This window comes from Rhodamnia argentea, chromosome 6 (genome assembly GCF_020921035.1).
Source record: "Rhodamnia argentea isolate NSW1041297 chromosome 6, ASM2092103v1, whole genome shotgun sequence".
Classification (NCBI taxonomy): Eukaryota; Viridiplantae; Streptophyta; class Magnoliopsida; order Myrtales; family Myrtaceae; genus Rhodamnia; species Rhodamnia argentea.
Genome location: NC_063155.1, coordinates 30,912,782 through 30,939,574, shown reverse-complemented (window position 1 = coordinate 30,939,574; position 26,793 = coordinate 30,912,782). Strand labels below are relative to the sequence as shown.

Below are 26,793 nucleotides of genomic sequence, written 5' to 3'. Positions count from 1 at the left end.
ACTTTATAAGAACAAAGTTCTATTGGTAAAGAGTAGATAACACCCGTCGTAAGTATCACATGACAATTTAACACGTACTTTTGTTATTTGATTGCTCAACCGACATTGAGGAGTTTAGGGGTGAGCAAGATAGACCGGCCGAATCAGAAACTACCCGGATCGGATTGAACCAGCCAATTTAATCTGTTTTCCAGGAGCATCGATCCAGTTTTATAGATATGGAATCGGTAATTTTCGATCTGATTCTCGGTTTCATGAAGAACCGAACCGCTCAGATCGGACGAAATAACTTTATTTATTTATTTTTCTTAAAATTTTTTAAATGTAAACCTAAAATATCAGTGGTCATTAGCTGAGCTAGATCAAAGCATCAGAAAGGAAGACCATAATATTAGTGAGGAAGAATCATGGCGTTGGTGCATGGGTCTTTTTCTTTTGCATGCAGGTCATGCATTGACGCATCTACTTTGGAGCGTAGTGTAGTGGTGGATCTACAGCACAAGCAAGCTAAGAGGGGTTCAAATAATTTCCACGTAAGAAGGGCTAGTCATATCGTTTCTTTGTGCCGCCTGAGAACCAGATCCGATCGCCAATCCGGTCCGGTTCTCGGTCCTCAAAATTGGAAATCGGTCCTTCCGATCCTGTTCCTGGCTCCAATGTGGGACATGGCCGGATCGAGAATCCATCACCCCTAGTGGAGTCTCTTTGTATAAGGAAAACCCACAAAAGAGATAAACGACGCGTGTATCCGATCGCGAAAAAAAAAAAAGAAAGAAAAACTCGGCTTCGCTTTGCTTTATAGGGAAAATTTTACTCCATTCGTCGAGTAAATGTCATTCACGCATAGACTTTGTCGAAAGGAGAAGGAAAAAGCAGCAATGCGGAGCGTGGGAGACAGCTAGAGATGCGAAAGAGGATGCGCCTAAAAACAGTAAGCTTCCATCCTCAATCATCTTCCTCCCCAAGCCCTTTGTCTCGTTCCTCTTAAAAAGTCCTCCTCAACTCGATCTCAGTTCCGACGCGGTTTCTGAACTAGCCCCCTCCCTTTTCATTCCATCCAACTTTGGCTTTCTTTCTTCAATGCCATTGCAGCAGGGGGTGATTGGTTTCAAAGCGGATGATTCTCATCCTAGAATCGAGAATTCATGAAACCGGTCCTGCCAAGTACTGAGCACCAACATCACTTGTTGATCCCTTCACAAATTCATAGGAAAAATCACCTTTATTTTGAAGTGAAAAGTAAAACTGCTGAGGCATTGACTATCAATGTGATTTATTGGACAAACAAAGACAAGTGCAAGACTACATCTAATCCATGCAATCGAAATAAAAAACTCGTAAATATTATATAAATAGATCCGGTCCAGTTTACCGGCACCAGACTAATATCCGGTGGAAATCACTCAAAACGAGCTGATTGGGTGTAACCCGATTCGATTCGGATGGATCCCCTTTTTTGTTTTGCTCGCCGCTGCATTGCAGCACAAACGCGCTCAACCCCACACCCTCTCTTTGCTCTGCTTTTAACGCGACGTCGTGCGTTGACAAAAATGCACGCCAGGAAGGGCTTCCCCCTCCTCGTCGACGACGCAATCGGCATCCGATGCCCATCTGTCTCGCACCCAGGGAAAAAAACGGAAATTTTTTTCATTTTCCTAAATCTGGCTAAGACACACGCATTTAATGATTGCCGAGCTCGGGCTACGTAAAAAGGACACGTCTTTAGTAGCGGACATCAATGGCTACCGAAAACGCGCTTTGATGGATTCGTGCGTGGGTAGAGGGTCGGTCGGAGGAGCCTTTCGGGATTTTCTCGGGGAGGGAGGGAGTGGCTCGAGATTTTGTTACGGCCCGATGATTACGGGGAATTGTTGGAGGTGGGTCCCCCCACCCAGCTCCTCTCCCCCGAAGACACCGCACGTTGGATGATCCGGTGTCGGTCTCTCTTCCCCTCTCGATGAATTGAGTGTCGTCTAGCTGTAGTTGGCTGCCCTGCCCTTGCCATGCCGTGGCATTGGTTGTTGTCGTGGGTCGTTTTGGTTACTTTTGTTTTGGGGGGGTGAGGGGGGGGTTGCGACTGAATTCGGATCTTGCTGGACATGACCCATGAAATCTTGTGATGGACCCGGAAATTTTTCTTTGCCTTTAATGTCCATCACCGCCGCTGTTCACGCCTCGACTCCCGACTGACCCAAAGGGAGGTCACACTTTAAGTTTGAATTCTCTATAATTCGTTGTGTAATTGTTCCGTTTGATGAGAATTTTTTGTTCTTTATTTTTCTAGGTAGGAATTGATTCTGTGTACACTTTGATTTACATTCTGACCAAACCCTCCCCCCCCCAAACCCCCCAAAAAAAAAAAAAAAAAAAGACTTTGATTTACAAAGATTGGGGGAATCTGTGGTCTCTAATCTCTTTAGTGGGGTAGGGATCTAAATCATCCGAATCACTTTTGCCGTTTCTCTTTTACGGACGGGGCGCTTTAATTTCCTTTTCCCTGCGATAAGCAAAAGTGGTACCACCCTTTTGCCGTGTTCTCCCGAATGTCCCCGGTGACGTCACTTAGTCTCAGCAACGCTTCGTAATGCGCCATGGTCATTGATGTCCATCTACCTCAGCGCAAAAACCCTTAGGAATATCCTAGTGAACACAAGCCATCAAAAATCGCAAATTATACCCATTATAACATATTTACTTTACCAAAACGGCATTGACATGGCACCCGTGTGACTTAAGTGAAATGAAAACGACGTTCTTTTGGCTAAAAAATATCTGAAGGAACCTTTACTGACGGTAAATATGTCACATAGGTATAAATTTTTTAGGAATTTTTGTGTCGCAGTGTCAAACTTAAGGTAAATATGTTACGATGGGCATAGTTTTGGGTTTCTGATGTCTTGAAAAAAGTTCGAGATAAGTATATCGTAATAGATATAATTTGTAGTGCTCTTTTTCCCCTATTCTCGTAGATGTGTGAAATTGTGCATGGCGATCTTTCAATTTTTATGATTTGTTGTATGCAACGCGTTCGATCATGCTAATGTGATTGATGGTGATATGTTTTGGGAGCAATTGCGTTTTGCTTTCAACTTTCGATTGTTGTACAACAGCCCTCTAACTTTCGTTTTGTTGGGGTCGCCTCTTTTTATCAGCATTTTAGAGGGTAAAAGTCCATTTTCATTCCTTTTTTTTTTCTCCGAAAACTCCTTTTTACCTTCAATTGATTTGAAATTTAAAAAAAAAAGAAAATGGGAGAAAAATAATTTTACTAAAATACCGATATTAGAAAGAAAAACAAGTAGTACCAGAAATTATATTAAACAATTCAAATTTACAAAGACACCATAGACACAGTCTCCACTTTCGCTCTCTATGTCTCTATTGACCCGCTCCTCATTTTTTTATTCCCGTTTTACCTTCATTCTTTTCTTTTTTTTTTACTCTTTTAAGTTTTATTTTTTTGTTCTATTTTTTCACCTTCATTAATTTGAATTTGGTAGAAAAGTCAATTTCTACTTCTGAGGAGAAATAAAAAAATCAACTTATTATCAGAAATTGATTTCTGAAATAGAAGTTTTGCCATGCGCGTCCTCCCAAGCGTGTAACTCAATTGCACAAATTATAGAAATTAAATTTCTGAAATATTCAATTACACACGAGTTATTATCAATACAAAAGGGGGGGAAAATTTCCTCAGATGAAGATGAGGAGAAGAAGACACGTAGCACTCTGTCCAGGAGAGCGTGAATCACACGTCCCCATTCAATTAGGGTAGCGGGAAGGACGCTTTTCATTTACTATGGGCCCCACCCCGAATCAGTATATGATTTTCTTTTTCTTTTTTCTTTTCCCTTTTCCCCGTTTAATAAAACGGATTGCTGAAGTTGCAACTTTGCATGGTATTGCGAACCGCGCTTTGAGCCTTTGACTCTTAACCGTGGGCTTTTGGTCAAAAAATATATAGAAAAGTATATATCAGCCATGATAAAATACATTAACCTTTAAAATCTACCCAAAAACGACAAAATAAGAAAAGAAAAGAAAGCCTAACAAATAATAACTCGAAATGATGCTTTTGCATCAAGTCAGGTAACTTTTGAAGCAGATCCGAACCGACTCGCTTAATCTATGTAGACACTAAATATACACGCACTTAAGCGGATACGTTAACGTATCGTTCATTTCAACCTGATATTATGAGCCACTTTTGAATACCGATATGATGTTTATCGTTTAATTTGACACGGCACGATTTATATGGTATAACCCGAATTTCGGTTCGGTATGCACCGACCCCCGTGGCTAAAATGTCGGAATTGAGGTTATAAAAAGAGAAACTTATGCACATTGTGTATGTACATGAGATTTTTATATTTGAAGTAAATATATCGCCCATGGATTTGTTCTCGGATAAGTCCAGGACAATAACACAAAATAGAGAGGAAAAATAAAGCAAGGAACTCTAGAAACGGGGAAAGAGGAGATGTGGGCAGTTTCGTAAATTCGGCACGAGGCTTTCTGTAGCCCGCCCAACCCAGACGACCTCCATAAGTAGCCCCACCCTCTCTTCCGCCTTCACACTTCACTCCTCACTCACTCTCTCTCTCTCTCTCTCTCTCTCAATCTGTCTGCGCGGTGAAACGAGCATCGCTAGCCAGGAAGAGAGAATGACTCGAGCAAGCGTGGTCTTCTTCGCAGCCTCTCTCGTCTCGCTCTCGCTAATGTGGCTCGCCGACGCCAGAATCCCCGGCGTTTACTCCGGCGGCGCCTGGCAAACCGCCCACGCCACCTTCTACGGCGGCTCCGACGCTTCCGGCACCATGGGTAACCCGACCTAGACACTCCTCCCATCTCCTCCGAGTAATGCTGGTCATGAGAGTCCTCGAAACTCTCTCGTCAGAATATCGAACCGGATCGGTAAAGTGAACCGGTAAAGAAATTGGACCGACAACAGGTCCGACCCGGTTCAACTGAAGTCCGGTCCGGTTTCGGAGATTCTGCAATATTAGTGTCCTTTTTTTTTTTTAATTGTTATTTTGTTTAAACCAAGCGGATGACGTTTAAGTATTAACCTGTTAAATCACATTTTCGGTCGAGATCTGCCTTTTCACTCGTGGAAAAACCGTTACAGGTGGGGCTTGTGGGTACGGGAACTTGTACAGCCAGGGCTACGGCGTGAACACGGCGGCGCTGAGCACGGCGCTGTTCAACAGCGGGCTGAGCTGCGGGGCGTGCTTTGAGATCAAGTGCGCCAACGACCGCAGGTGGTGCCACTCGGGGAGCCCCTCCATCTTCGTCACCGCCACCAACTTCTGCCCGCCGAACTACGCCCTCCCCAACGACAACGGCGGGTGGTGCAACCCTCCCCGCCCGCACTTCGACCTTGCCATGCCCATGTTCCTCAAGATCGCCGAGTACCGCGCCGGCATCGTCCCAGTCTCTTACCGCCGGTGAGATTCCGTCGCATCCTCTGTTTTACGGTTCAATTTAGTCACCAGTTTGTGGTCCCACTTTCATTACGCTGATATTTGCTAAGTCAAAGTAGTAACTCCATGACACTGGGAATCAAAAGGGATGCTAAAACAGCATAAGATCCGTACCTTTTTGTTGAAGAATGTGACAGGACCGAGAGCTTGAGTAGCATTCGGAGTATGGTGAGAACTGTTGACAGGTTAATTCGTGGGTTAGTCAATAATTACTTACAGAAGAGACGCGTTGAAGCTTTTACTGTCTCTCTTGTGAGTAGCGACATAATGCCGGTTTACTGGTACGAGCATTTAATCAGTCGAAAGGTGTACGAGGTCAGAGGGCATATGATGTTATCTAATCTAGATTATACTTAATTAAGTGGGGTTTTTTTTTTCTCTGTCATGGAATAAAAAGGGTATCGGGAAGGTGATTGGGTTGTTGTGCTGCATGTTGGTTGGATTCTGGTGAGTGCTTTAAATGCTTCTTCGTCAGACCGTCGGCGGAGCTTCCATCTTCAGCCAGTCCAGTTCACCAAAATGCCCCTCTTCCTTCCACTGTATTTTACCAGCTCGTCTCCCTAACTAACAATCCGTTCCGTTTGAGACATGCATTTATAGTTAGTTGGAGATTTAAGTTTTTGTTTTCTAGGGGCGGACGTTGGAGACGGTTTGGTATGTTCTTTTAGACCAACCCTTTGTTCGTGTCTTTTCCGGTGTTTTTGGTTCTTGCTCCTTTTTGTCCCTTCGATTCGGTAATGGCGGCAAACTAAGCCCGCGTTTTTAATTTGATAAGGTATAGATTCAAACCAAACTGAATCTCTTACTTTTCTCTGTCGAATATTCAAACTTGAACCTTGTGCAACTTTTCTGTAACGGAGGCAACAATGTTGAAATGAGTGTTCTCACCTATAAATGGACTAGACGGTACAGTCAACGACAAGCGCTGTGGCTGTGCCAGGTTTTGCGCGAAACGAGTTGCCTGATTCGTGGACTAGTGGGAGCAAAAGAGAAAAAAGAGTTCAAGAGAGAAAAAGCTGGTTCCTTCAAATGACTGAAATGCCCTTGCTCTCTCGACGTGAATTTACGCAGGGTGCCATGCCGGAAGCGGGGAGGGATAAGGTTCACCATCAACGGGTTCCGGTACTTCAACCTGGTGCTGATCTCGAACGTGGCGGGGGCCGGGGACATCGTGCGGGTGAGCGTGAAGGGGTCGAGGACCGGGTGGATGAGCATGAGCCGCAACTGGGGCCAGAACTGGCAGTCCAACGCCGTGCTGGTCGGTCAGTCGCTCTCCTTTCGCGTCGCCGCCAGCGACCGGCGCTCCTCCACCTCCTGGAACATCGTCCCCGCCGGCTGGCAGTTCGGTCAGACCTTCACTGGAAAGAACTTCAGGGTCTGAGGAGCAGGCCTTTATTCACCGTTTTGCCCCCGCGGATGGCGCCATTTTACCAAATCCCGTTCGGAAGATGCCCCGCTTCTCCTTTTCTCGTTTTTATGTTTAACTCGAAGGTGTTGGTTGGGGAACGTAAAAGCGAACAGAGAGTCAGACTACCTTTTGACTTTTTGATTGGTGGGTCTTTTTTCGTTTCTGCTTTTTATTATTATTTTTTTTTTTTGGGTGAATTGTTGAGTGGGGTGGGGGATTGTTTGGCAGTGGACGAGGAAAGTTAGAGAGAGAAAGCCCAGGCTGACGAGGCGGCTGCACAAGCACGTAGCCCGCAGCTCATATGGCACCTAAGTACTAGTTGACCAGTAACAAGTGATGCTCGAGCAAGTTTGAGTACATGTAATTTAAGATTAAATATATGTGGTTATAGGTTGTATTTATCTACATTATGTAACCAGCAAGTGTAATGTAGTCAAGCCTACTGTCGGATTTGGAATGCAATTTGGTTTGCCTCGTCCTCCTCCACCACTGTCCTTTTTAGCGTTCTTTCCTTTGTTTTGAAGTCTGACGCAACTATGTCTGTCCCGGACATGTCTCTGTTCACACATCAATACGTTTTGTGGTCCACGGCAAGAACAATTGAAGGTCCCGTGGTTGGTTGTCGAATCGATCCAACTCTGTCGAATGGAGATGTTGAGTGGAGGCAGCTTATCAGCAATTCAGAGATTATTACTATTTGAGGTTTTGCGTGTGTAGAAATTACTAGGAGGGTTCGTGGACATCACATTACACGGTACTTGTATTTCCTTCCCTTTCGGCTTCCCGGAATCCATCTGCATGTACAGTATTTCGATAGAAAAGCAGGGCATGGGAGTAATAAAAGAAAGGGGGGATTCTCAAATTATTTCTGCTAGTATTATTGCTTGTTATAATTATTTTCCACGAAATGATTCCAAAAGGGTCACATCAGGAAGAGGACCAAAAACATCTTATGGAGGGAACCAAAGCTGCACATGGGTGGGGTCGGGTCCTCCTAAATGCTTTCTTCACATGTGAAAGTGCCCAATTTTCTTCCGTATCCTCTTCCTTTTTTCCTTTCTTTTTTTATCTTTTTTTCAATGGAGACAAACGCCTTCGGATTCCGACATTGGATGCCCCCCCAAAAGTCCCAACTCCCTACTCTTTTCACCTTTCCCCACTATTTCCTCCTCCGTCTTTCCTCCCCATTGTTGCGGTCAATTTAGTTTGGCGAACCAGCCGAATCCAGCTTTCAAGCGCCCAATCAAAGACTACTTAAACTAATTAGTCGAAGTCTCTCCGTACCCTTGTTCCGTTCCAACTGTTTAGGACAAGAGACCTCGTTGGCCTTAAATGCTTAATGGAGCTAATGGTAAGGGGGCAAACAATAAGGAAAGTAAGATCAGTTCCTGATAAGTTCGTCTCCCCACCCTTCTCTAATAGCCTGATTTCTGGAAATCCTGATAGCGTGCCCATGTCACTACAAGGCATGAGGAAATTCGTTTCCGGCTTAAGTTCCATTTCATCCACTCGTGGATGAGTATCCTTTTCTCCATCTTCGAAATTCATCGGCCAAGACGAGTTCCAGAAGACGAATTCCTCCATAGAATTTTAGAAACACGACAACCAAAGAAAAATAGGAATTTGAGGATTCCCAAGCAGGGCTACGCAGGCCACACTCAGAATTCACAATCCCACACCTTACAATTAGATGAGCATTATCTGGAAAACCATAGCCAGAAGCCACTCATTTCTAAACGAATTCTTGACATCATTTCGAACAGATGTGACACAAAATCTAAGAGAACGCAGCAATACCATCATCCACTGAGAATTTGGGTGGGGGTCTGCACATAGCAAACGATGCAGTGACGACCCTCTATGACAGAGAGGAATCGAATTGTAAATGCATCTCATGAAGTCTCCATGAGAGCTTCTGCCAAAGTCGAAGGAAAGATTGCATCTTTCTCCTTTAGTCTAATTGAAGGGAGCAGCATGTACGCCTACAGCCTACTTCAAATGGCCTAATTCTACTTCAAGAGTCTACATGCAGTCAGCATTAGAAATCAAATATCAGTACTCGACACCTGCATCACGAGATGTGTATCCACAACAAGTAGGATGAAGATGCCAAACTCCCCACCTGAGTACATTAAGAGTCTGCATCCAGCAAAAGAACCTTTAAAATTGAATGCATGATCAAAACAATGCCCATACAAATGTCTGTGCTTGCAGTACACGCAAGTTTGGCACATAAACTATCGATCAATGTTTCATTAATACTCCGAAAGAGTGTCCAGCTTTACTTGGGGGGGAAGAAAAGCAATACTAAAAAATATTGCACCGCTTCAACATATGTGTGAACTTGCCTACACCATAGAACTACTTGTGGCAATCTGGTGAATAGTCCCCCACCCCATCTCTTTCTTTTTAACTGTTCGTATTATAGCTCTTTCGTGCATATCAGGTCAAAAATTTTCAATGTATACTCAAGCAGCAGATGCTTCACGAATAACCATTCTTTAGTGCTACTAAAAAATTCATACCTCTAATTTTTTTTCTTCCGGGGTTGCCATTGCTTGAGAAGGTAAGCAACTCCCTCTTTGAGAGACGCTTTTCTTCCCTCTCTAACATTCCACAGCTCGGGCACGGTGTACCTGCCACTGCCATTGTACTCGTTCAGCTCTTCGAGGGCCTTCGATACTGCCTTATAGACCTCATCACCGTACTCATCCTTAAGGGCTTTTAGCTTTTCATCTTCTTCATTGATAATTTCCTATGAAGCCAAATGACAAAGAGACTATGAGAAGTAGGAGAGACACCAATATGGACAGAAAAGGCTTCTAAACTACAATATGTAAAAATCAGTCAGGGTTAACACAGATTTACATGTCATGGCTGGCTATCATAAAATGGACACAACACAAAATGCATCAGCCAACTTTCGTTTTTGAAGCCACGACATCAAACTAATCATACTGAAATGCAAACATGGAGTAGTAGAGGCTCCTATTAATTGCAACTCTTCTATCGGGTGACAAAAGATCATTCTAGGTGTCTGCAATTAGGTTGATCAGAAAAAAAGCACCAACTTAAAAGAACAGCTGAATATTAGATTGAAACCTCCTAAAGAACATAGAGTCCATTAATGTACTAGAATGCAGAAGAATGTTCACCAACATAAACTTGCTATAAATATTGGCAACAATGCTATGTAAGAGAAATGCTGGAAACATTAGTTGGGTGTAAAGTATACCTTGGGATGCTCTCCATCTGTTATGACCTTAAAGGGGTACCAGTCCGAATCTCTGAGATGTTCTTCCCACTCAGAACAGAGCATCGTGGCCTTTACATTTGCTTCTCCCGCGGCACACTTTCTTTTTGCTGCTCTGAGGAACGGCTTGCTGTCAAGTTCTCCCATCCTTTTTACTCTGATCATGGCATTACTACCATTTTTCGCCAAAATCTGTAGAGCAACGAAATTATCACTTCTGCCAGCTCAAAATTCATTATCAGATCAAAGGTTGGCATTTCTCGAAACGGGAAAATCGATGCATACTATATTAGCTTTCAAACTGTTCAAATGTCCAGCACAGTAAGTTATGCCTCGATGCGAAAGCAAATGCACACACAAAGAGTCCATGACAAAGATCTATGATTGTTCAATGCACACCACACGTGCCTGAATTACAGACAAGGGAATAAAGTAATACTTTAATCAGCTCCTTGCGAGCATCCTGCAATTCGTCATTGGTCTTCCGCTCCTGAACAGTGAGTGCTTGACTAAGTTGTTCATTGTACTCCATCTGTTCTTCCTTTTCCTTTAAACTTTCCTCAATCTCCTTCATCTTCTGTTTGAGGTCCGCATCTTCATCATCCTCCATGTGTTTCATAACTTGCAGAGCGCCTCTCATGCGCTCAATCTCCAATTCCAAAGATTGTTTATCATCGAGTTTTCTTTCGAGATAAAAAATTTTCCTGTGAAGTTTCTCCTTTTCTCTCTGCCATTAATAGCAATGCGGAAGGTATTGAGCCACAAGTCTAGTTATTGCTTAAGCAGTCAAAAGCAAATATATATATATAAAGAAAGCAAGCAAGAACCTTCTGATCTTCTGCCAGCCTCAATAAATTATTGTCGGCTTTCTGCTGCTCCAAAAATGCCCTTTCAACCTGAAACCAAATAAACTTTGAGTTTTTGTGTGGCAGCACTAAAAGATTTACTTCTCCATTCCTTTTAGTGCAGTTGGTTGTTTTTTTTTTCATTTCCTAGTTTCCATTTTGTTTTTTGTTTTTTCATTTTTATTTCCAGGTTTCCATTTCTAGGCATCACAGGTTATAAGAGCCTTTGAATGTTAATTTCCCGCTTCCCTTACCAACCTAGTCAATAACAAGTACTTTCTGAGTTTTTTTCCAAGCATTCAGTTTCTTGTTTGATACACAAAAGGAATGCTTAGAATGGAGGTAACTTGTTTAATTGTTATTTGATGTTTGGACATAATGAGATCTAGTTACTTGATATTTATGGTCAAATATCAACCGCACTGACCCTTTTTGGAGTCTATGCGTGAGCTGAAGATGGATAAAGAACATATAGATGAAACTTCATACCAATTCCTTATCATGTCTAAGCTTTGCCCTCTTGCCTTCATTTTGAAATTCTCGCAATTCCAACTCTTCTTCCCGCTGCTGAAGCTCGTGTTTTTGAGCTTGCAAATGCAGCGTCACCTTGTCATGTTCCAGGTATATCTTCTCGAGATTATTGCGGGCATTCTGCTGCATCTTTCTTATTTCTAGCAAGAAGGAAAAGAAAGAGTCAGTTCATAAGACAATTCTTTGCCAGTTCTCATTTCCCAAAAAACACATTATACCTTCATTATGAGCCCTCAGCATTTCATCCTTTTGTGTCACTAAATTGTCGAGGGAATGCTTTGTTTCTTCGTACTTGCTCTCTATCTCCAGAAGTCGCGAGCTCTTGTGCTCCAACGTCTTCTGTAAGTCAGCAACAAGCATTGACCGTTTGCGTTGTTCTTCTGCCTCTTTATCGGACAAAGTTCGCAAGTGCCCTTTCTTTCTAAGGTGGTCTCCCAGTATGCCTTTTGAATAGTAATCATCATCATATGCCAACCAACCAAACGTCTTGTCCCCCCTGTCCTTAGAGACATAAAAGTCCCTCTTCCCACAGTGCTCAATCTCATAACTTTTCTCAAAAGCTATCGCGTTACAGAAGCCCACCCAGTCCTTATTAAACTCAACAATTGCTAGTCCCGAATGACCCCGGTAGTTCCATAAGGTCTGGACCCTCACAGGGTTGAATCCTTTCTTTTCCAACTCCTCCCTGAGTTTGCTCCCACTCTCCCCAACATATCTTCCGTCCTTAACTACAGTCTTAATGTTCGCAATCACACCCATCCAGGGCCAGACAAACTGCTGATCATTCTTAGCTGAAGAAAGTCTTAACTGCCGATCGTTCTCAGCTGAAGATAGTCTTAACTGCTGATCTTTCTTATCTGAAGAGAGTTTTAACTGTTGATCCTTCTGATCATTGTCAGCTGAAGAGAGTCTTAACTGCTGATGGTTCTGATGGTTCTTATCTGAAGAGAGTCTTGACTGCTGATCGTTCTTAGCTGACGAGAGTCTTATGTTCGTGGAATGATCGGCATTAACTTTCGTAGAGAAGTACTTTCTTAGGTATCTCTCCAACGCTAAGTGCTTGGCAATCTCTTTATTACTTATCCCTTTTGAATCCTTAGATATGCGTGAGGCGTGCTTTAAAAGATCCTCAAAGAGATAATCACGCCTTTGTGCACTTCTGCAGTATGGGCACTTATAAAGTAAATCTGAAACTTTAATCCTGATGGTATGTCCCTTCAATTCTTGATAATAACGATCTTCATACTCCTCCACCTCAGACCTCCTTTTTCTTTTTCCTCTGTCTTCTCTGTGGGACATTTTCACTCCTACACATGCAAGAGAAAATGAAAAGACGAAATCAAGATGAGCATCATCTAAGAAAACAAGCCACTTCATTTCTAAACTTTTTGAAATATTTTCAAACAGATATGACACAACAACTAAGAGAAGACAGCAAGACCATCATCCACTGAATATGTTGCCCGTGGGTTTGCCCAAAGCAAACATTTTAGCTATGTTGATCTACCACAAAGAGGAATTGAATTGAAAATGCATTTCATAAAGCCGCCATCAGAGTCTGTGTCAAAGTCAAAGAAAAAATATTGCATTTCCCCCTTTTGTCAGACCGAAGGGAACAGCAAGTATACCTACCTACTTCAAATGGCCTAATTCCACATGAGTTCAGTCAAATTTAAAGTTAAGTCTCCAAAACTCAACAACGACAACTGCATTGCAAGATGCGAATCCGCAAAACTTGGACGATAAACATGCCTGACTCCCAGCTAATGATGCTTTCAACAGCACTTCCGAGTTGCAAGTTATGAGGCATGGAACTAATCAACAATCGGAACTAACCCATTAGATAAATTTTGCACCAGTATTTTGTCATTTTAAGAACAATAACTGCAAATGAACTTATACTGTTCTCTCTTGGCAGAGAACAGAGAAATGAACAACTACTATTTGCTCTTTGGCTATTCCACTTTCCCCTTACTGATTACCCTAATAATGCACAGATGAAACTCCTGACGAAATCCTTCAACCAACACAACTGATACAACAAAGGACAAAATCTGGCCACCGTAACAAGGACACTTGTACAGCCACCATGAGGACAAAAGCAGGGCGACGGCAGCATCGTCGTAGTTTCTACATTTCACCGGGATCCAAACCGAACGCCACCGCGAGGTAGTCTTACATAAGGAAAACGAATAGAAACATCCAGTGAACGGAGCAACACATGACGCACGGTGTCATCAACATGGGGAGATGAAAATTTTCACTTCCTTTCCTTCTTTGGAGGATCAAAACAGTGCACGTAACTCAAAATAAAATCTATCACAAAATCCATCGACGTAATCTATCTCACCTTTGTTGCTTCAAGGCGCACACAGGTTCAGGCCAAGCGAACCGCGAAACCCTAAGCCCTAAAACAGGGACAAGCCGGCGACGCTGGAGTGCTACGGATCGGCCAACTGCCTGGAGAGAAGGGAGAGAGAAGAAAATGGAACGATACGCGATCGTCACGCACTGGACGTGCGAGATATGGAGGTGCAGAAATCTCGTGCTTTTTCCGCCTTTTTGCTGTTTGTGGAAGTGCCCACCCCGACTCTCGCGATTGGGATAAACGACGTACTCGCTTCGCTGTGAAGTCGATGGACCGAGAGGTGAATGGGATTGTGGGTGGGTTTCCGACCAAAAACTAAAAAAAAAAAAAGGGACTTGTGGGCCCATTCCGTGGATTTTGTGGGCCCACGATGCAATTGGTGGAAGAGGAGAGGAAGGTTTATACGGTCCTTAGTCCATCGCCACGTCGGGAAGTCTAAAAAACCAAAAAGAAAAAAAAAATCAAAAGCACGAAGGATATCCGCCGTCTGTGGGAATCGAACCCACGACCACATGGTTAAAAGCCATGCGCTCTACCGGCTGAGCTAAGACGGCTTTTCTGGCAAAGTCGTAATGTGTCTATAATTATATTGAAAACTAAAATCTTATTTCAACAATGAAAGTCCATGTTCCGACCAAAAAAAAAATAACAACGAAAGTCCATGCACGAATTGCGTACGTCCCATTACAGCAAATTCAAGAATGATTTCTGTCTTTTTAAACCTTTCTTCGTGAGTAAAAATGAATGTCCATGTTAATCCCAGTCAGACATTGCCCATGTCCTTCTATATATGTCTCGCCTTTTGATTAGACACAGCAAATTTGCGAATGGTTCTCTGCTCATAACACATTGAAACCAATCTCTGACACACCCTTCGTACGATTAACAAAGACTTGAAAGCTTCGCCTAGCTATATATAAACAGGCAAACTCAATAACCCCCACTGTACACAGTCTACCTCTTCCTCTTCCTTCCTCGCCACTTCAAACGCGTCGTCCTTCTCTCCTCTCTCTTACGAACTGGACCCTCCCTCTCTGTCTTTCTCTCTAGAACACCAGATGTCCGGAGTGTGGCTCTTCAACAAGAACGGCGTGGCTCGGCTGATCCCCAACCCGACGCGGGAATCCTTCGAGAGGAGGGAGCCGCACCTACCGGGCACCGCCACCGCCCCCGGCGCCCGTCCCCGGGTCCTGGTCTACGTCCCCGCCAACCACGTGATCAGGTCCCACGCAGAGCTCGAGCAGCGGCTCGGCGAGCTCGGCTGGACCCGCTACCACAACCCGGCCGCCGCCGCCGCCGCGAAGCCCGACCTCATCCAATTCCACAAGTCGGACCGCTCGGCCCACTTGATCTCTCTACCCAGAGACTTCGCCAACCTCAGGACGCTCCACATGTACGACATCGTCGTCAAGAACCGATCCTTCTTCGAAGTCCGCGACCCCGCGAACGTTGCACCATCCGTTTAGCCCTTCCAGTAGCTAAGCTAGCTTCTTGGTGATAATGCAATCACTTTCACCTGGATTGACACGTCAATTATGCAGCGAACACGAAGGAGCAAATTAAGCGCCATGTCATCGGTCCTAATCACAGTGTTTTAGGGATAGTGTCCTGTATGCAGTTTTAGGGCATAGGGAGGTTCGGACATGAATAAAGTCATCGGTATTGTAAGCTAAAGGTTGGAATGCATGGGGTTGATGCTGGGTTCTTATTTTGGGGATGACGGTTCGCCAACTTTTCGTGGGTTCCATGGGTGCTTTTCTTGTTTTCTAGATGGTTACAGGGTCGACCGTGATTCATTTCGACGTCACCATTTGCCTGTTTGTTTCTGCATGCGCGCCTTCTCATGTTTGTGGGGATACATGGATTTAGCTGCATGGCCTCTGCCTAACTACAAGTGAACGTCATTGACGGACGCCGCTAATCATATTTATGCATAAAAGAGAGATTCCGAAAAGAATGTTTCTTCGTGGAAAAAGCACAATAGAAATCGTAAGCATAACGGAATTCGATGTTTGCCGCGAGAGATTTCTTCTTAGGTCTTAGACACGTGTCTCTCTCTAGCCAAGATAAAAAAGCTGAACACGATATCCATGCGGACACGGGACATAGAATGGTCTCGTGCTAACATGCCACATGCGCTGATTAATGTTTTCATTCATATGCACAGAACATTGTGGACATAATCGAATTCCGATACTCCCACCCGCTCGCTCACGACGAGGAGATAAAACTCGCATGTGATGTGAACTAACATTTCCTCATTTGCATTGCCCGATGGTCTCGAATTATCGAAGACCCGTTTGTGAAGAGAACATGCCACATTGCTTCAAAGCTAGGACAGCCACGACTGCTAGCAAAAAGATACCACAACCAAAGAGAGCAAGATCAGCAGTAGCTCCCTTCTTGCCCGAGAAATTAACCAAAAAGATCGAAAAGGTTAAATATCTCCCATGGTTCGTACCCCACAGCTAGCTGGCCACATTTAACGAAGCCCTGGCCTTGGAATAGCTAGTGGTGAGGAGGGGGAGGGTTCAATGGCCGGAAAAGGAATGAGGAAAAAGAGGAACAGTCGAGCTAGGACTAGGAGCAGCAGTAGAAGCCCTAGTCCTGAAGACGACGCAGGGAGAGCAGAGTTTGAAAGGGGGGTGCGGGGGGAAGGGTACGAATGTACTAAGGAGAGACAGAGAAAGGACAGTGTTGGAAATGAAAATACCAATAGGGCTATGAAGTAGCGACTTGGGCAGTGATTAGACGTTGCGATGCAAAAACAGGGGAACTTTTCTTTTGTTGGGGTTCATAGGTATGTCAATGTCGCGTGCGTACGGAGGATGGATGAGCTTCTGTTCTCCCTGCGCTTTCTTCCGACCGGTCCACCTTTGACCGATCCTTCCCTACTCCTCCCCTTCCCCCCCCCTACTCTATTCTATCGGTGCTTGGTTCGTTATCCCTGTCCTTCCCCGGTCCTCCGTGCTCCGCCGTGTCCAAACATGCGAGACCGACCTCCACGGATTCACGAGCGTTGAGGTGATTCCTGTTGGAGTTGGCGAATATTTCGGGGACCCTTGTTTTTCACATCGGGCACGTCCCACGTGAGCTTAGAAAAACTGAAGTATGATCCGACAACACATAACCCATGTGCACGAGATGCGGAGGTTCGAAGGCGGCGCTCCCGACACGGGTGTCCCGCTGCCCGATCGGCAAGTGGGTGTTCCGCTTCTCGGTGAGTGGATTCTTTGCCCGCTCCCACGTGAGCGGGCGAGGGTTCGGGGGCAGCGCGCCCGAAACCTCAACGGGTTTGGGCTTTTGTTTAAGTTAGTCCATTTGTTGATGGATTAAAGAGGTTTCAGATATATTAGGTTTTAGGCCCGTTTATGGCATATATATATTTGCTCGTTTTGCTTGATCATTGTAACGAGTTGTGCGGCCGTAAACCAAAATCATAGTGAAATCTCTTTGCGGGACGTAGCCCTATTCGGGGTGAACCCGGGTAAATCGTGCGTCGTCTATTTTTCTTCTATTATTTGTGCAATCTTTCTAAATCGGTTTGTGATACATCCCTTCAATACCGGCGATCTATGCTCAATCGAATTGTCGGAGTTTTACTACTTCGAAATTGTGCGTGAATCGAGCGTGTCGTTGCATTTTACGGTGGCGCTCTCTATCCACAAATGCATGAACAACATTCAGAAGTGATTTTGCCTATCGTAAGAACAATCTCTTGAATCGGCATGCGGATGGTTCGGCCGCCAAGTGATTGATTCACGACATGTTCATCGTCGTATAGCTGAATTCCTTAACAAGAAACCTCAATTTTCAGTTTAATTTTGATTCTGATGTAAACATTTTTTTCTTTAGAAAAACAAATATCTGACTTTTACTCTACTTTCAAATCTGATCATGCGTCCAAAAATCGCCACAAAGTTGAGATTTTTAAAAAATAAAATAAACTTCAAGTCAAAATTGAGATTTGATATGAGGTCATAGCTTTTTAGAGAGCATTGGCCCCGATACTAGCGCGAAAAGGCCATAAAATGAAGCATGCGCTCATGTCTATATATAGCAATAGAGAAAATTGGTACAGCAAGTGGGGATAGTAATGAATAATTTCCGATCTTCGTCCTACATTTACTTTAGAGGCATTTATACTAAAAGTTCTAAAAATTCTCACAAAAACGTAATTGAGTCTTAAAATTTATCGAATTCGTGCAATCAAATTCTCTCATAATTTTGTCTCGCTTGGCTAACGAAAATTCTGATGTGTTTTCTCTTCCTTACGTGGTCATGATGTTGTTAAAACACGAAATTTGATGCTAAAACGACATCACGACATCATTTTGGTCCAAATATGATATCTAATACAATTTTTTACTTAAAATGAATTAAAAAATATGCTAAAATTTATATTAAAAGAAAGCAGCTAGAACCATCATTGGGAAGAGTTCCAATGGAGGGGGAATGGTTGGCGGGAGTTACCAGGCCTCGGCAAGGGTCCAAGAACCCTTGCCGAGGCCCGGTAACCCCCAACTAGGGGAGGGCTGCGACCCCATCGATCACTCCCCACCATCGTCGGTCCTTCCCGGCGATGGTGGGGCCACAGCGGCCGCCGCCTGGTTTTAGCTTATTCTTCTTCTCCTTTTTTTAAGTTTTAAAACTTTTTTAATTATTTAAATAAAAGTCGTATTATAAATCATATTTGGACCAAAATAAAGTCGTTTTAGCCACATAGAAAATAGAAAATATTTTAAAAAGGACATGTCAACATTTTTTGTTAGCTAAATTGGACGAAGTTAATAAAAGAAATCAATAATACCAAATTAATAAACCTCAAGACTTGATTGCACTATTGGGGGAGAAGTACATTAGAAATGCCAAAAGTTATGTACGTCGCTCATTTTAGTGTCAAAATTTTTTATCGGATCACATAAATGCTGATTTTTTTGAAAAACGATCACTTAAGTGCTAACTTAGTTATGCTTGACCGAAAAATTGATTTGGTATTTTTTATTAATATTTGAAGCCGATGTGGCTCATTAGAGGTCCAATCAGCAATAAAAAAATAAAAATAAAAATACGAAATTAAATAGATCGAAATAATACAAAATTAAAATTAAACACATAATAATAATAATAATAATAATAATAATAAAAATAATAAAAGGAAAACAGTAGGCAAGGAGGGTTGCTCTCACCGCCGCTGCTACCCCACCATCGTTGATAGTGGCCGGCGAGGGTGAGGGTTAGCTAGCTCACCGCCTGTGCGACCCTATGTTCTTTTTTTTTTCTTTTTTCAAATTGATTATAGTTTTTTTAGCTTTCTTTTCACTTTTAGAAATCTACACGGATTGTAACTTTAAAAAAAAAACTACCATGTTAGATTAAAAAATTAATTATAAATGCCACGTAATCACTTTGGCTGAAATTTCTTGCCACAAGTCCTTAAGTAAGTGCAAACGAAAATTTTATACGCTAAAGTGAGCATCGTACACAAATTTTGATACTTCGAGTGTACTTTTCCCGCACTTTTTATAAATTTTAGGACTCGATTGCACTTCGGCGATAAGTTTTATAACTTCCAATTTCGGATGTAAATCATAGGATATTAGTATACCAAACTTAAAACTATAGATCACCTGGACGACATCATTCCTTTAAATTTTCTCATGGAAATGTTACAACACGAGGCCGCTAATTTTTCACTACTGCGAAATGAACATTTCTATGACATATTAATTACATAATGTAAGTGAAAAAGTCAAAGGTTAACATGATAAAACCAAGTTAAGTTATACAAGTTAGGAAAAATTCTTAACTTCAAGCATCAAAAAATGCAAAACATATTAATAACCAACGTTAGCAATGAATTTTTCACAAGCTGAGGATGCATTATGTAAATATTCTTATTCTAAACTCTGTATGTTTTGCAAAAAAATGCGTTTTTTTTTTAAATTACATATTTCCCAGTATTTGGTTGAGACACGAAAACGAATTGAAAAATATTTTTTGTCATTTGGTAAAGAAAATCTAATTTGATTTTCCGTGTCGTCATTTGGCCGGAAATTTATGATGTGGATGCCGACCGTTCTTGTAGTATGGCCAGCGGATGGTTGGCGCAAATGTGAATAATTTTTGTAAATTTTTTTAAAAATCTAAATTTAAATAGTTTTATATTTTATTTCTTTCATTTTCATTTTCCTTCTTCCTCTAGCATGACCCGCCGCTAATGGCCACAGGCAAGCTCGAGCTAGCCTGCCCTTGTTTGTGGCAGGTCGCCTACTGTGGCCGAGGCCGATGATTGGTCAAGGAAGAAGGAAAAAAGAAAGAAAAAATAAATAGTTAAGAAGAAAAGGAATGTGAAGGAACGTAGAGAGAAAAGACGAGCAAAAATTATTTCCGCTTGTCAAAAAAAGGAAATCATTTTCCGCACTTTTGAAGATATTTTTTTATCGATGAAAAATTTTTTCTTTAAATAATTTATTTTATATGAATCAAACATCGAAAAATTCATAAAATTCTTTTTTGGAAGTTGTTTATCACGAAACAAACGAAGTCTAAAAATGAGAATGAAATTTTATTTTACATCGTAACCACAATGATGGACTGGGATTCACTTTACATAAAATTTCACGTGAGCTCTGGCAGTGAATTTGATTGACGTGAATATTACTTTATTACTGTCATTTTGCATAGACAAGTGAGCTTTCTGGATGGGCTAAGCACGTGATGTTTTCGTTTGATCTCGGATCGAAATGAGCCTCCCGGGCATTGTCCTTTTCCTTAAAAAGCTTCCCCTCATCCTCGCTTTCCCTAATTACTTTCTCAAACTGTACACCACTCCAAAATCCGTAATAATTTTTAAAAAAATAAAAACACAAGGACCATATAGGACTTCTATTTTAAATTTCGGAATATTTTCATTAGAAGTTGTAAAACTTATCACGAAAATACAAATGAATATTAAAACTTGCAAAAAAGTACAATCAAATTCTAAAACTTATCAAATTGGTGCAATTGAGCCTTTTTGTTGTCTAACTTTGCTAACGAAAAATGTCAATGTGGCTTTTTTTTAAATTTTATACCTCCTACGTGGCAAGATGTGGTTAAAACGACTTTATTTTGGTCAAAATTTGATTTTTAATATATTTTTCTTTTGAACTCGATAAAAAATAAGCAAAAATACAAAATAAAAGGAGAAGAAGGAAGAAGCAGCAGCTAGAATCAGGCAGCGAGGGACAGCCCTCGTCGCCTGATTCTAGTTGCTATTTTTATCCATTTTGTGTGTTTTTTTAAATTTTTAATTAAATTTGAATAAAAATATATTACAATTAGATTTGGATTAGAATGACGTCGTTTTAGTCACGTCATCGCTACTTATGAGAAATAAAATATTAAAGAGAAGTTACGTTAGCATTTTCTGTTAGCAAAGTTGGACGGAGTTAACGGAAGGACTCGATTGAATCGATTTGGCAAGTTGCAAGACTTAAATTACATTTTTTGCAAATTTTATGACTCAACCGCACTTTCGTTACAAGTTTTAGGATTTCCAATGAACGTATTCCTTAAATTTCAATTGCGAAACCTGTAGTTTATTTTTAGTTTTAATTTGAAACACTCGAAAATTCTTCAAAATATTTAGAACCGGACGTTAGAATCGCATGCAATTTCTGTCCATAATTTCCCGTAACCCGAACAATGTAATTTTCGCTTTGGAATTCCGGAGGACAAATTATTAACTGAAGTCAAGAAACAGCGGACAAACGGGGGCGGCAGAGGAGGCTATTACCGTCCACAGCGCTCACGCTACTAAAGTAAGGATTTTACCGAGGACACCTCGAGATAAGGCCAATTAAGTTAATGTTACGAACCATTTTAAAGTACTAACCTTTCTTCGAAGATATTAAAATTTTTCATTCGTGAAAAATAAATAAATATAAGAAATCAAGACCGATGGCTGCTGCGAAATGAATGGATCGATGAGTCATGAGATGATTCGCTCCTCACGGGGCAGGACGGTATTGATGATCACGCCAAAGCCTTTTTCCCTTATCAAGTATGTAATTGTCGGGAATTATATACCTGCTTTTAGGCATGCGACTCGCGGATGATTGTTGCCTTTGCTTGTATTTTAAATAAGCTGCCATCTCCGTAGTATCAATGCGGCACTTAACACGCGACACGGCACGATACGATATGTTAACACGTGATTTCTCAAGAAATAGAGAATTTAGACACGTTGAAACACATTGTATATTAAATGTATAATTTTATATATACATGATAAATTATCATATCGTCTTCTTTTTTTATTAGAGATTTGCGATTAGTTCTTTTTTTTCCTTGATTTTGGATGGTTGGATTTATAACTGAAATATATATTTATAGATGTACATTTTGATATATAATTTATTGAAAATGCTTAAAATTGATCGCGTGGATGCAAAAATAGCGGGTCGGGATGTTAGATTCGCACATCGCTGGCGTGTCTAAAGTGCCAACCACGTATTAGTTGAATATCGAAAAGTGTCCGATTCGATACGATATGACATGGAGGTTCTTGAAAAGTACAGCGCTACATAGACGACCATTTTGTCATGCCCCTATTTTCTAACTTAGTCCGTCGCCGATCAACTTCGGTGGACCACGCAGACGGAATTGAAATTTCTTCTTCCTCCTCCTCCTTTTCTTGAATTTCTTATTGCGCACGAGAATTCGAGTCTTGCAGTGATTTCCCCGAGCACGCCTTCTAGAAAAAGAGAGAGAGAAGAGTGCGCGGCGACGTGGTCAGACGTGACCGCTCCACCGTCCGATTCTCGGACAATGAACGATGAACTCGAGAATGGTTTTTTAGGACATGCGAGCATAGTTTTTGTACATCGTCCGACAAAGACACGGGTCGATTGACTTAAGTTTTCCGACAGAACTTTGTCCATAGTTTACCGGTTTTGCCCTCGAGCGAACGACGAGGACGCATGGATGGGCCCGGGGGGGCCTTTGTCCTGTTGCCAGACGGACCCTGCGGTCTTCAACGGGCGCTCTTCCTCGTGATCGCTCTGACTCGATTCCGGTCCCCCCTTCGGTACACGACACGGGCCCTCCAGTGCGACCAAAAACCAACCACGTTCCACTTCCGATGTTTTAAGAAACCACTTCCCAATTACCAAACATACCCCCCCGCTCACCTACTCTCCCTCTCCGTTTTCTTTCTTCTCGTTTCCTCCCGAGACATGGTTCCGCCGAATCGCACGTTCGGTTTTTGGTTAGGAAAAAAACTACTAAAAATTCTAAATTATAATCGCTGTGACACATTTAACTTAAACTTTTCTTTATAACATAAAAAAATCATAGACTTGTGCCCATTTGACATATTTATCTCAAATTTTTTGTTGTAACACTAAAAATCCCAAACTTGTAGGCATATGACACATTTATCCTAAATTTTGAGGTAAATGAGTCGTACGGATACAAATTTAGGATTTTTTATGTCACAAAAATATAATTTAGGGTAAATATGTCACATAGGCATAAGTTTAGGATTTTCGGTATCACAAGAAAAAAGTTTAGGATAAATGTGTCACATGAGTAAAAGTTTGAAATTTTTTGTGTCGCAAAAAAAAAAGTTTAAAATAAATGTGTCACAGTTGGCATAGTTTATGATTTTTGGTGATTTTTTCCCTTTTCGTTAATAAGTGATAAGATACTTCAAAAACGATCAATCAAATTCAGAACTTAGTTTTCTCAAGCCTTTCCCTTTTTTTTTTCCCCCTATTTTGTCTCGACACAAGTATTTAAGCTTTGAGTATTACGATGAAGGGCATCATATATTTCCGACTTTCCATTTTCACTTTCAAAGTATATTGAGCAAAGATCTATTTACAAACCATAAGATAGTAAGGTCGAGTTGAAATTTCTTGATTGGCTGATGTCAGATGACTAGGAAAATAAAATTTTAAATGTTAAATGTCAGCGACCGGATTAAGACAATAATTAGAAAAGAAAAAAAAAGGATAAATAATGGCCGCCTAGAATTCTAATTCTAATGGACAGACGCATATGAGTATATGACCCTAAGCCGAGGCTCAAAGAAGTGTTCGTTCATCCCCTCGCACCTGCTTTGACTCTCCCTCCCTCCCTCCCTCCTTCCTTCCATCGGCATTGTGCTGCGACTGCGACTAGCGAGAGGGAGGAGATGAAGTGCTTCCACTTCACCAACGGAGAGAGACGAGACGAGGAGGACGGCGTCGTCTTCTCCAGGGCCTCCAAGGTGTCGTGGGCCCGCTCCTTCAGCGTCGCCTCCAGCACCGCCGACACCAGGCGCTCCGAGTTCGACTCCGATTCCAGGGACTTCGGCGACTCCCTGGCCTTCTACGAGCTGCTGACCCAGCGCCGTGCCAACGATCTGCGCGTCTTCTCCTTCGCGGACCTCAAATCGGCCACCAGAGGGTTCAGCAGAGCCCTCATGATCGGCGAGGGAGGGTTCGGCTGCGTGTACAGAGGCGTCGTCCCCGTTCCTGGTGGCGCCCCGGACGGTTCCGATTCCAGGATGGACGTCGCTGTGAAGCAGCTGAATCGCAACGGCTTCCAGGCACGGATTTTCTTCTTATTCCGTTGCTTGTAATTTCTAAGCTCTTCAATGCGCGATGTCCATGACTTGATATTGTGTAGCGGTGCCATTTGGGATTCTTAGCACTGTGTGTTCCATTCGCTGACTTAGAATTTGGTTACAAAGATCGTCTGTGGCGGTGTCGAGAGCGGTTTTTACGCATCAAATCGGCCGGATATAAAATCTATGCATTGAATTTGCTCGCATCTCGTCGGAAGTAATTAGTAAAGTAGTTACTGTGCTTAGCGCTAGATGCCGGTGGGATATGATGTATGTTTCTATTCCTAGGGCTATTTTATGCAACTGGAAAAATCAACAATTGTATGTATTGGCTGATTGTACAGTTGGTTGAGATCTTAACTGAGAAATTCAGACTACTTTATCGAAAAAGAATACTATATTGTTATGATTCAGAGTATTTTCTCCTTCTGTAGGGCTTAATGTGGTTGGAATGCTTGCCCCCAGGGTTTACCCCCCGGCTGCCGGCCGTGCGGGGGTTCCTTGGGTCATAAAAAAAAAAAAAAAAAAAAATGTGGTTGGAATGCTTTATGAAACTTGTAAGAGTCTTAAGAAAAGAACTGCACGATTTGACTGAAACTATGTCCAATATTCAGGGGCATAAGGAGTGGATTAATGAAGTAAATTTTCTTGGTGTAGTCAAGCACCCAAATCTTGTCAAGCTTGTCGGTTATTGTGCTGAGGACGATGAGAGGGGGATTCAACGCCTTTTGGTCTATGAATTCATGCAAAATAAAAGCTTGGAAGATCATCTCCTTGCGCGGGTGCCATCGCCTCTTTCCTGGAAAGTAAGGTTGAAAATCGCTCAGGATGCTGCTCGTGGACTGGCATACCTGCATGAAGAAATGGATTTTCAGGTACATTACTCAAAAGCAGTTTCAGATGCTCATGCTCTGACAGCAGCTTTCTTACATATAGGTTTGCTTGGAAAGAATGCTGTGAGAGAGGCAGGCAGGAATGCTTGGAAAATGCATTACCTAGTGAAAGTGTTTCCCTTTGCTGGCAAGTACATTGAATTTCGCTGCTTGCTTTATGCAGCTAATTTTCCGAGATTTTAAGACATCGAACATCCTGTTAGATGAAAACTTCAATGCTAAGCTCTCAGATTTTGGATTGGCTAGGCAGGGACCGGCTGAAGGGCTGAGTCATGTATCAACAACGGTAAGTCAAGCCATCTGTTTGTGGAATGTTCCCATCATTTTACAGTGAGGACAACGAGAATGAAAGCATTTCTTAGTTGGCGTAGCTTTCCCAACACTTTTAGTCTCAGAAAAACCTTTTGCTCTGCCACCATCACCAGTTTTCACTTGATTATTTTTTGCACCGTGGATAGGTAGGATATATTTGAAGTTTTTGGCCAAGAGAAGATACTAGTACTTCTCAACTTCAATCTGCATCACTGACAAAATCCGTTCTCTCTAAGGTTGTAGGAACAATTGGTTATGCAGCTCCAGAGTACGTGCATACGGGCCGGCTGACTGCTAAGAGTGACGTATGGAGCTTCGGGGTGGTTCTTTACGAACTCATCACAGGAAGACGGGCAGTGGAAAGGAATCTACCTCGGAGTGAGCAGAAGCTTTTGGATTGGGTCAGACCTTATGTTTCGGATTCAAAGAAATTCTCCCTTATTCTAGACCCGCGACTTGAAGGACAGTATTGTATCAAGTCAGCTCAGAAACTTGCTTCTCTTGCCAATAAGTGCCTGATGAAGCAACCGAAATCGCGCCCTAAAATGAGCGATGTGGTGGAGATGCTTGGAGACATCATCAACGGACTATCCCCACAGGGTGATGTTATTCCTGAACCAGTAGGAATTGAAGCTGAAGATGTGAAGGGAGAAGCTGCAAAGGAGACACAGGTCGTTTCTGGTAAACAAGGAAACAGGAAGTCGAGGAAAGTGTTTGATATTAGAGAGATCGTCAACTTGAGAAACAAGTCCATTGGGAAGTTGGATTGGAGAAATTGGACTCCTGGATTGGTAAGAACTTGGTGACTCAATGTACCAATGTTTGCGTCATAAGATATGAAACGCACATGCATCTGCGCTGTCCCATTGATATGGAGATTGGGAGATGCGAACAATTTCATCGTGATGTACATAAAGTTATTAGAGACGTATATATATTGGAGGCGACCCCGGTTTCTCAAATGCGAGCTGCACATTTCAATTTTTGCCTTGCAGATCACCTCAGTTAACTGCTGAATACGACGTCTAATGTTGTCTAGCAATAGCATCCCAGGAATATCAACATGACTAGTGATGACTTGGGGATGAGACGGCTCCGGT

General features: G+C 42.4%; 4 protein-coding genes, 1 long non-coding RNA gene and 1 other non-coding gene across 6 annotated transcripts; 3 read left to right on the top strand and 3 right to left on the bottom strand.

The window, feature by feature from the left end:
* Positions 1 to 4,667: 4,667 nt before the first annotated feature.
* Positions 4,668 to 7,032, top strand: LOC115745883 (expansin-A4). Its single transcript, XM_030681503.2, has 3 exons — positions 4,668 to 4,824; positions 5,132 to 5,450; positions 6,558 to 7,032. Exons 1-3 carry the CDS (start codon positions 4,668 to 4,670, stop codon positions 6,865 to 6,867), a joined length of 786 nt encoding a protein of 261 aa, XP_030537363.1. The 3' UTR covers positions 6,868 to 7,032.
* LOC125315669 lies at positions 4,825 to 5,193 on the bottom strand. The gene is made up of 2 exons (XR_007198949.1): positions 5,047 to 5,193; positions 4,825 to 5,013 (listed from the first exon to the last, which is right to left on the bottom strand). It is a non-coding gene; the product is annotated as an uncharacterized LOC125315669 (long non-coding RNA).
* Positions 7,006 to 14,016, bottom strand: LOC115746023 (factor of DNA methylation 4-like). The gene is made up of 9 exons (XM_030681715.2): positions 13,874 to 14,016; positions 11,742 to 12,830; positions 11,482 to 11,663; positions 10,975 to 11,043; positions 10,587 to 10,874; positions 10,130 to 10,339; positions 9,420 to 9,649; positions 7,446 to 9,033; positions 7,006 to 7,405 (listed from the first exon to the last, which is right to left on the bottom strand). The coding sequence occupies exons 2-7, from the start codon at positions 12,820 to 12,822 to the stop codon at positions 9,422 to 9,424; spliced, it is 2,058 nt and encodes a 685-aa protein (XP_030537575.1). The 5' UTR covers positions 12,823 to 12,830; positions 13,874 to 14,016; the 3' UTR covers positions 7,006 to 7,405; positions 7,446 to 9,033; positions 9,420 to 9,421.
* Positions 14,017 to 14,372: 356 nt separating this feature from the next.
* Positions 14,373 to 14,445, bottom strand: TRNAK-UUU. The gene has a single exon. It is a non-coding gene; the product is annotated as a tRNA-Lys (tRNA).
* Positions 14,446 to 14,878: 433 nt separating this feature from the next.
* LOC115746063 (flowering-promoting factor 1-like protein 2) lies at positions 14,879 to 15,684 on the top strand. Its single transcript, XM_030681783.2, has one exon. The coding sequence runs from the start codon at positions 14,950 to 14,952 to the stop codon at positions 15,355 to 15,357; it is 408 nt and encodes a 135-aa protein (XP_030537643.1). The 5' UTR covers positions 14,879 to 14,949; the 3' UTR covers positions 15,358 to 15,684.
* An 8,266-nt stretch (positions 15,685 to 23,950) lies between these two features.
* LOC115746035 (serine/threonine-protein kinase PCRK1) lies at positions 23,951 to 26,678 on the top strand. The gene is made up of 4 exons (XM_030681734.2): positions 23,951 to 24,470; positions 25,103 to 25,363; positions 25,545 to 25,667; positions 25,930 to 26,678. The coding sequence occupies exons 1-4, from the start codon at positions 24,075 to 24,077 to the stop codon at positions 26,497 to 26,499; spliced, it is 1,350 nt and encodes a 449-aa protein (XP_030537594.1). The 5' UTR covers positions 23,951 to 24,074; the 3' UTR covers positions 26,500 to 26,678.
* The last annotated feature ends 115 nt before the right edge of the window (positions 26,679 to 26,793 follow it).

Coding starts and splice junctions, on each gene's coding strand:
- LOC115746023 (XM_030681715.2), bottom strand. CDS start 12,822: ATGTCCCACAGAGAAGACAGAGGAAAAAGAAAAAGGAGGTCTGAGGTG. Junction 11,664..11,741: donor GCTGAGGGCTCATAATGAAG/GTATAATGTGTT, acceptor CCTTCTTGCTAG/AAATAAGAAAGATGCAGCAG. Junction 10,875..10,974: donor GGCTGGCAGAAGATCAGAAG/GTTCTTGCTTGC, acceptor TATTAATGGCAG/AGAGAAAAGGAGAAACTTCA.
- LOC115745883 (XM_030681503.2), top strand. CDS start 4,668: ATGACTCGAGCAAGCGTGGTCTTCTTCGCAGCCTCTCTCGTCTCGCTC. Junction 4,825..5,131: donor CGACGCTTCCGGCACCATGG/GTAACCCGACCT, acceptor AAACCGTTACAG/GTGGGGCTTGTGGGTACGGG. Junction 5,451..6,557: donor GTCCCAGTCTCTTACCGCCG/GTGAGATTCCGT, acceptor GAATTTACGCAG/GGTGCCATGCCGGAAGCGGG.
- LOC115746063 (XM_030681783.2), top strand. CDS start 14,950: ATGTCCGGAGTGTGGCTCTTCAACAAGAACGGCGTGGCTCGGCTGATC.
- LOC115746035 (XM_030681734.2), top strand. CDS start 24,075: ATGAAGTGCTTCCACTTCACCAACGGAGAGAGACGAGACGAGGAGGAC. Junction 24,471..25,102: donor TGAATCGCAACGGCTTCCAG/GCACGGATTTTC, acceptor TCCAATATTCAG/GGGCATAAGGAGTGGATTAA. Junction 25,668..25,929: donor TGAGTCATGTATCAACAACG/GTAAGTCAAGCC, acceptor GTTCTCTCTAAG/GTTGTAGGAACAATTGGTTA.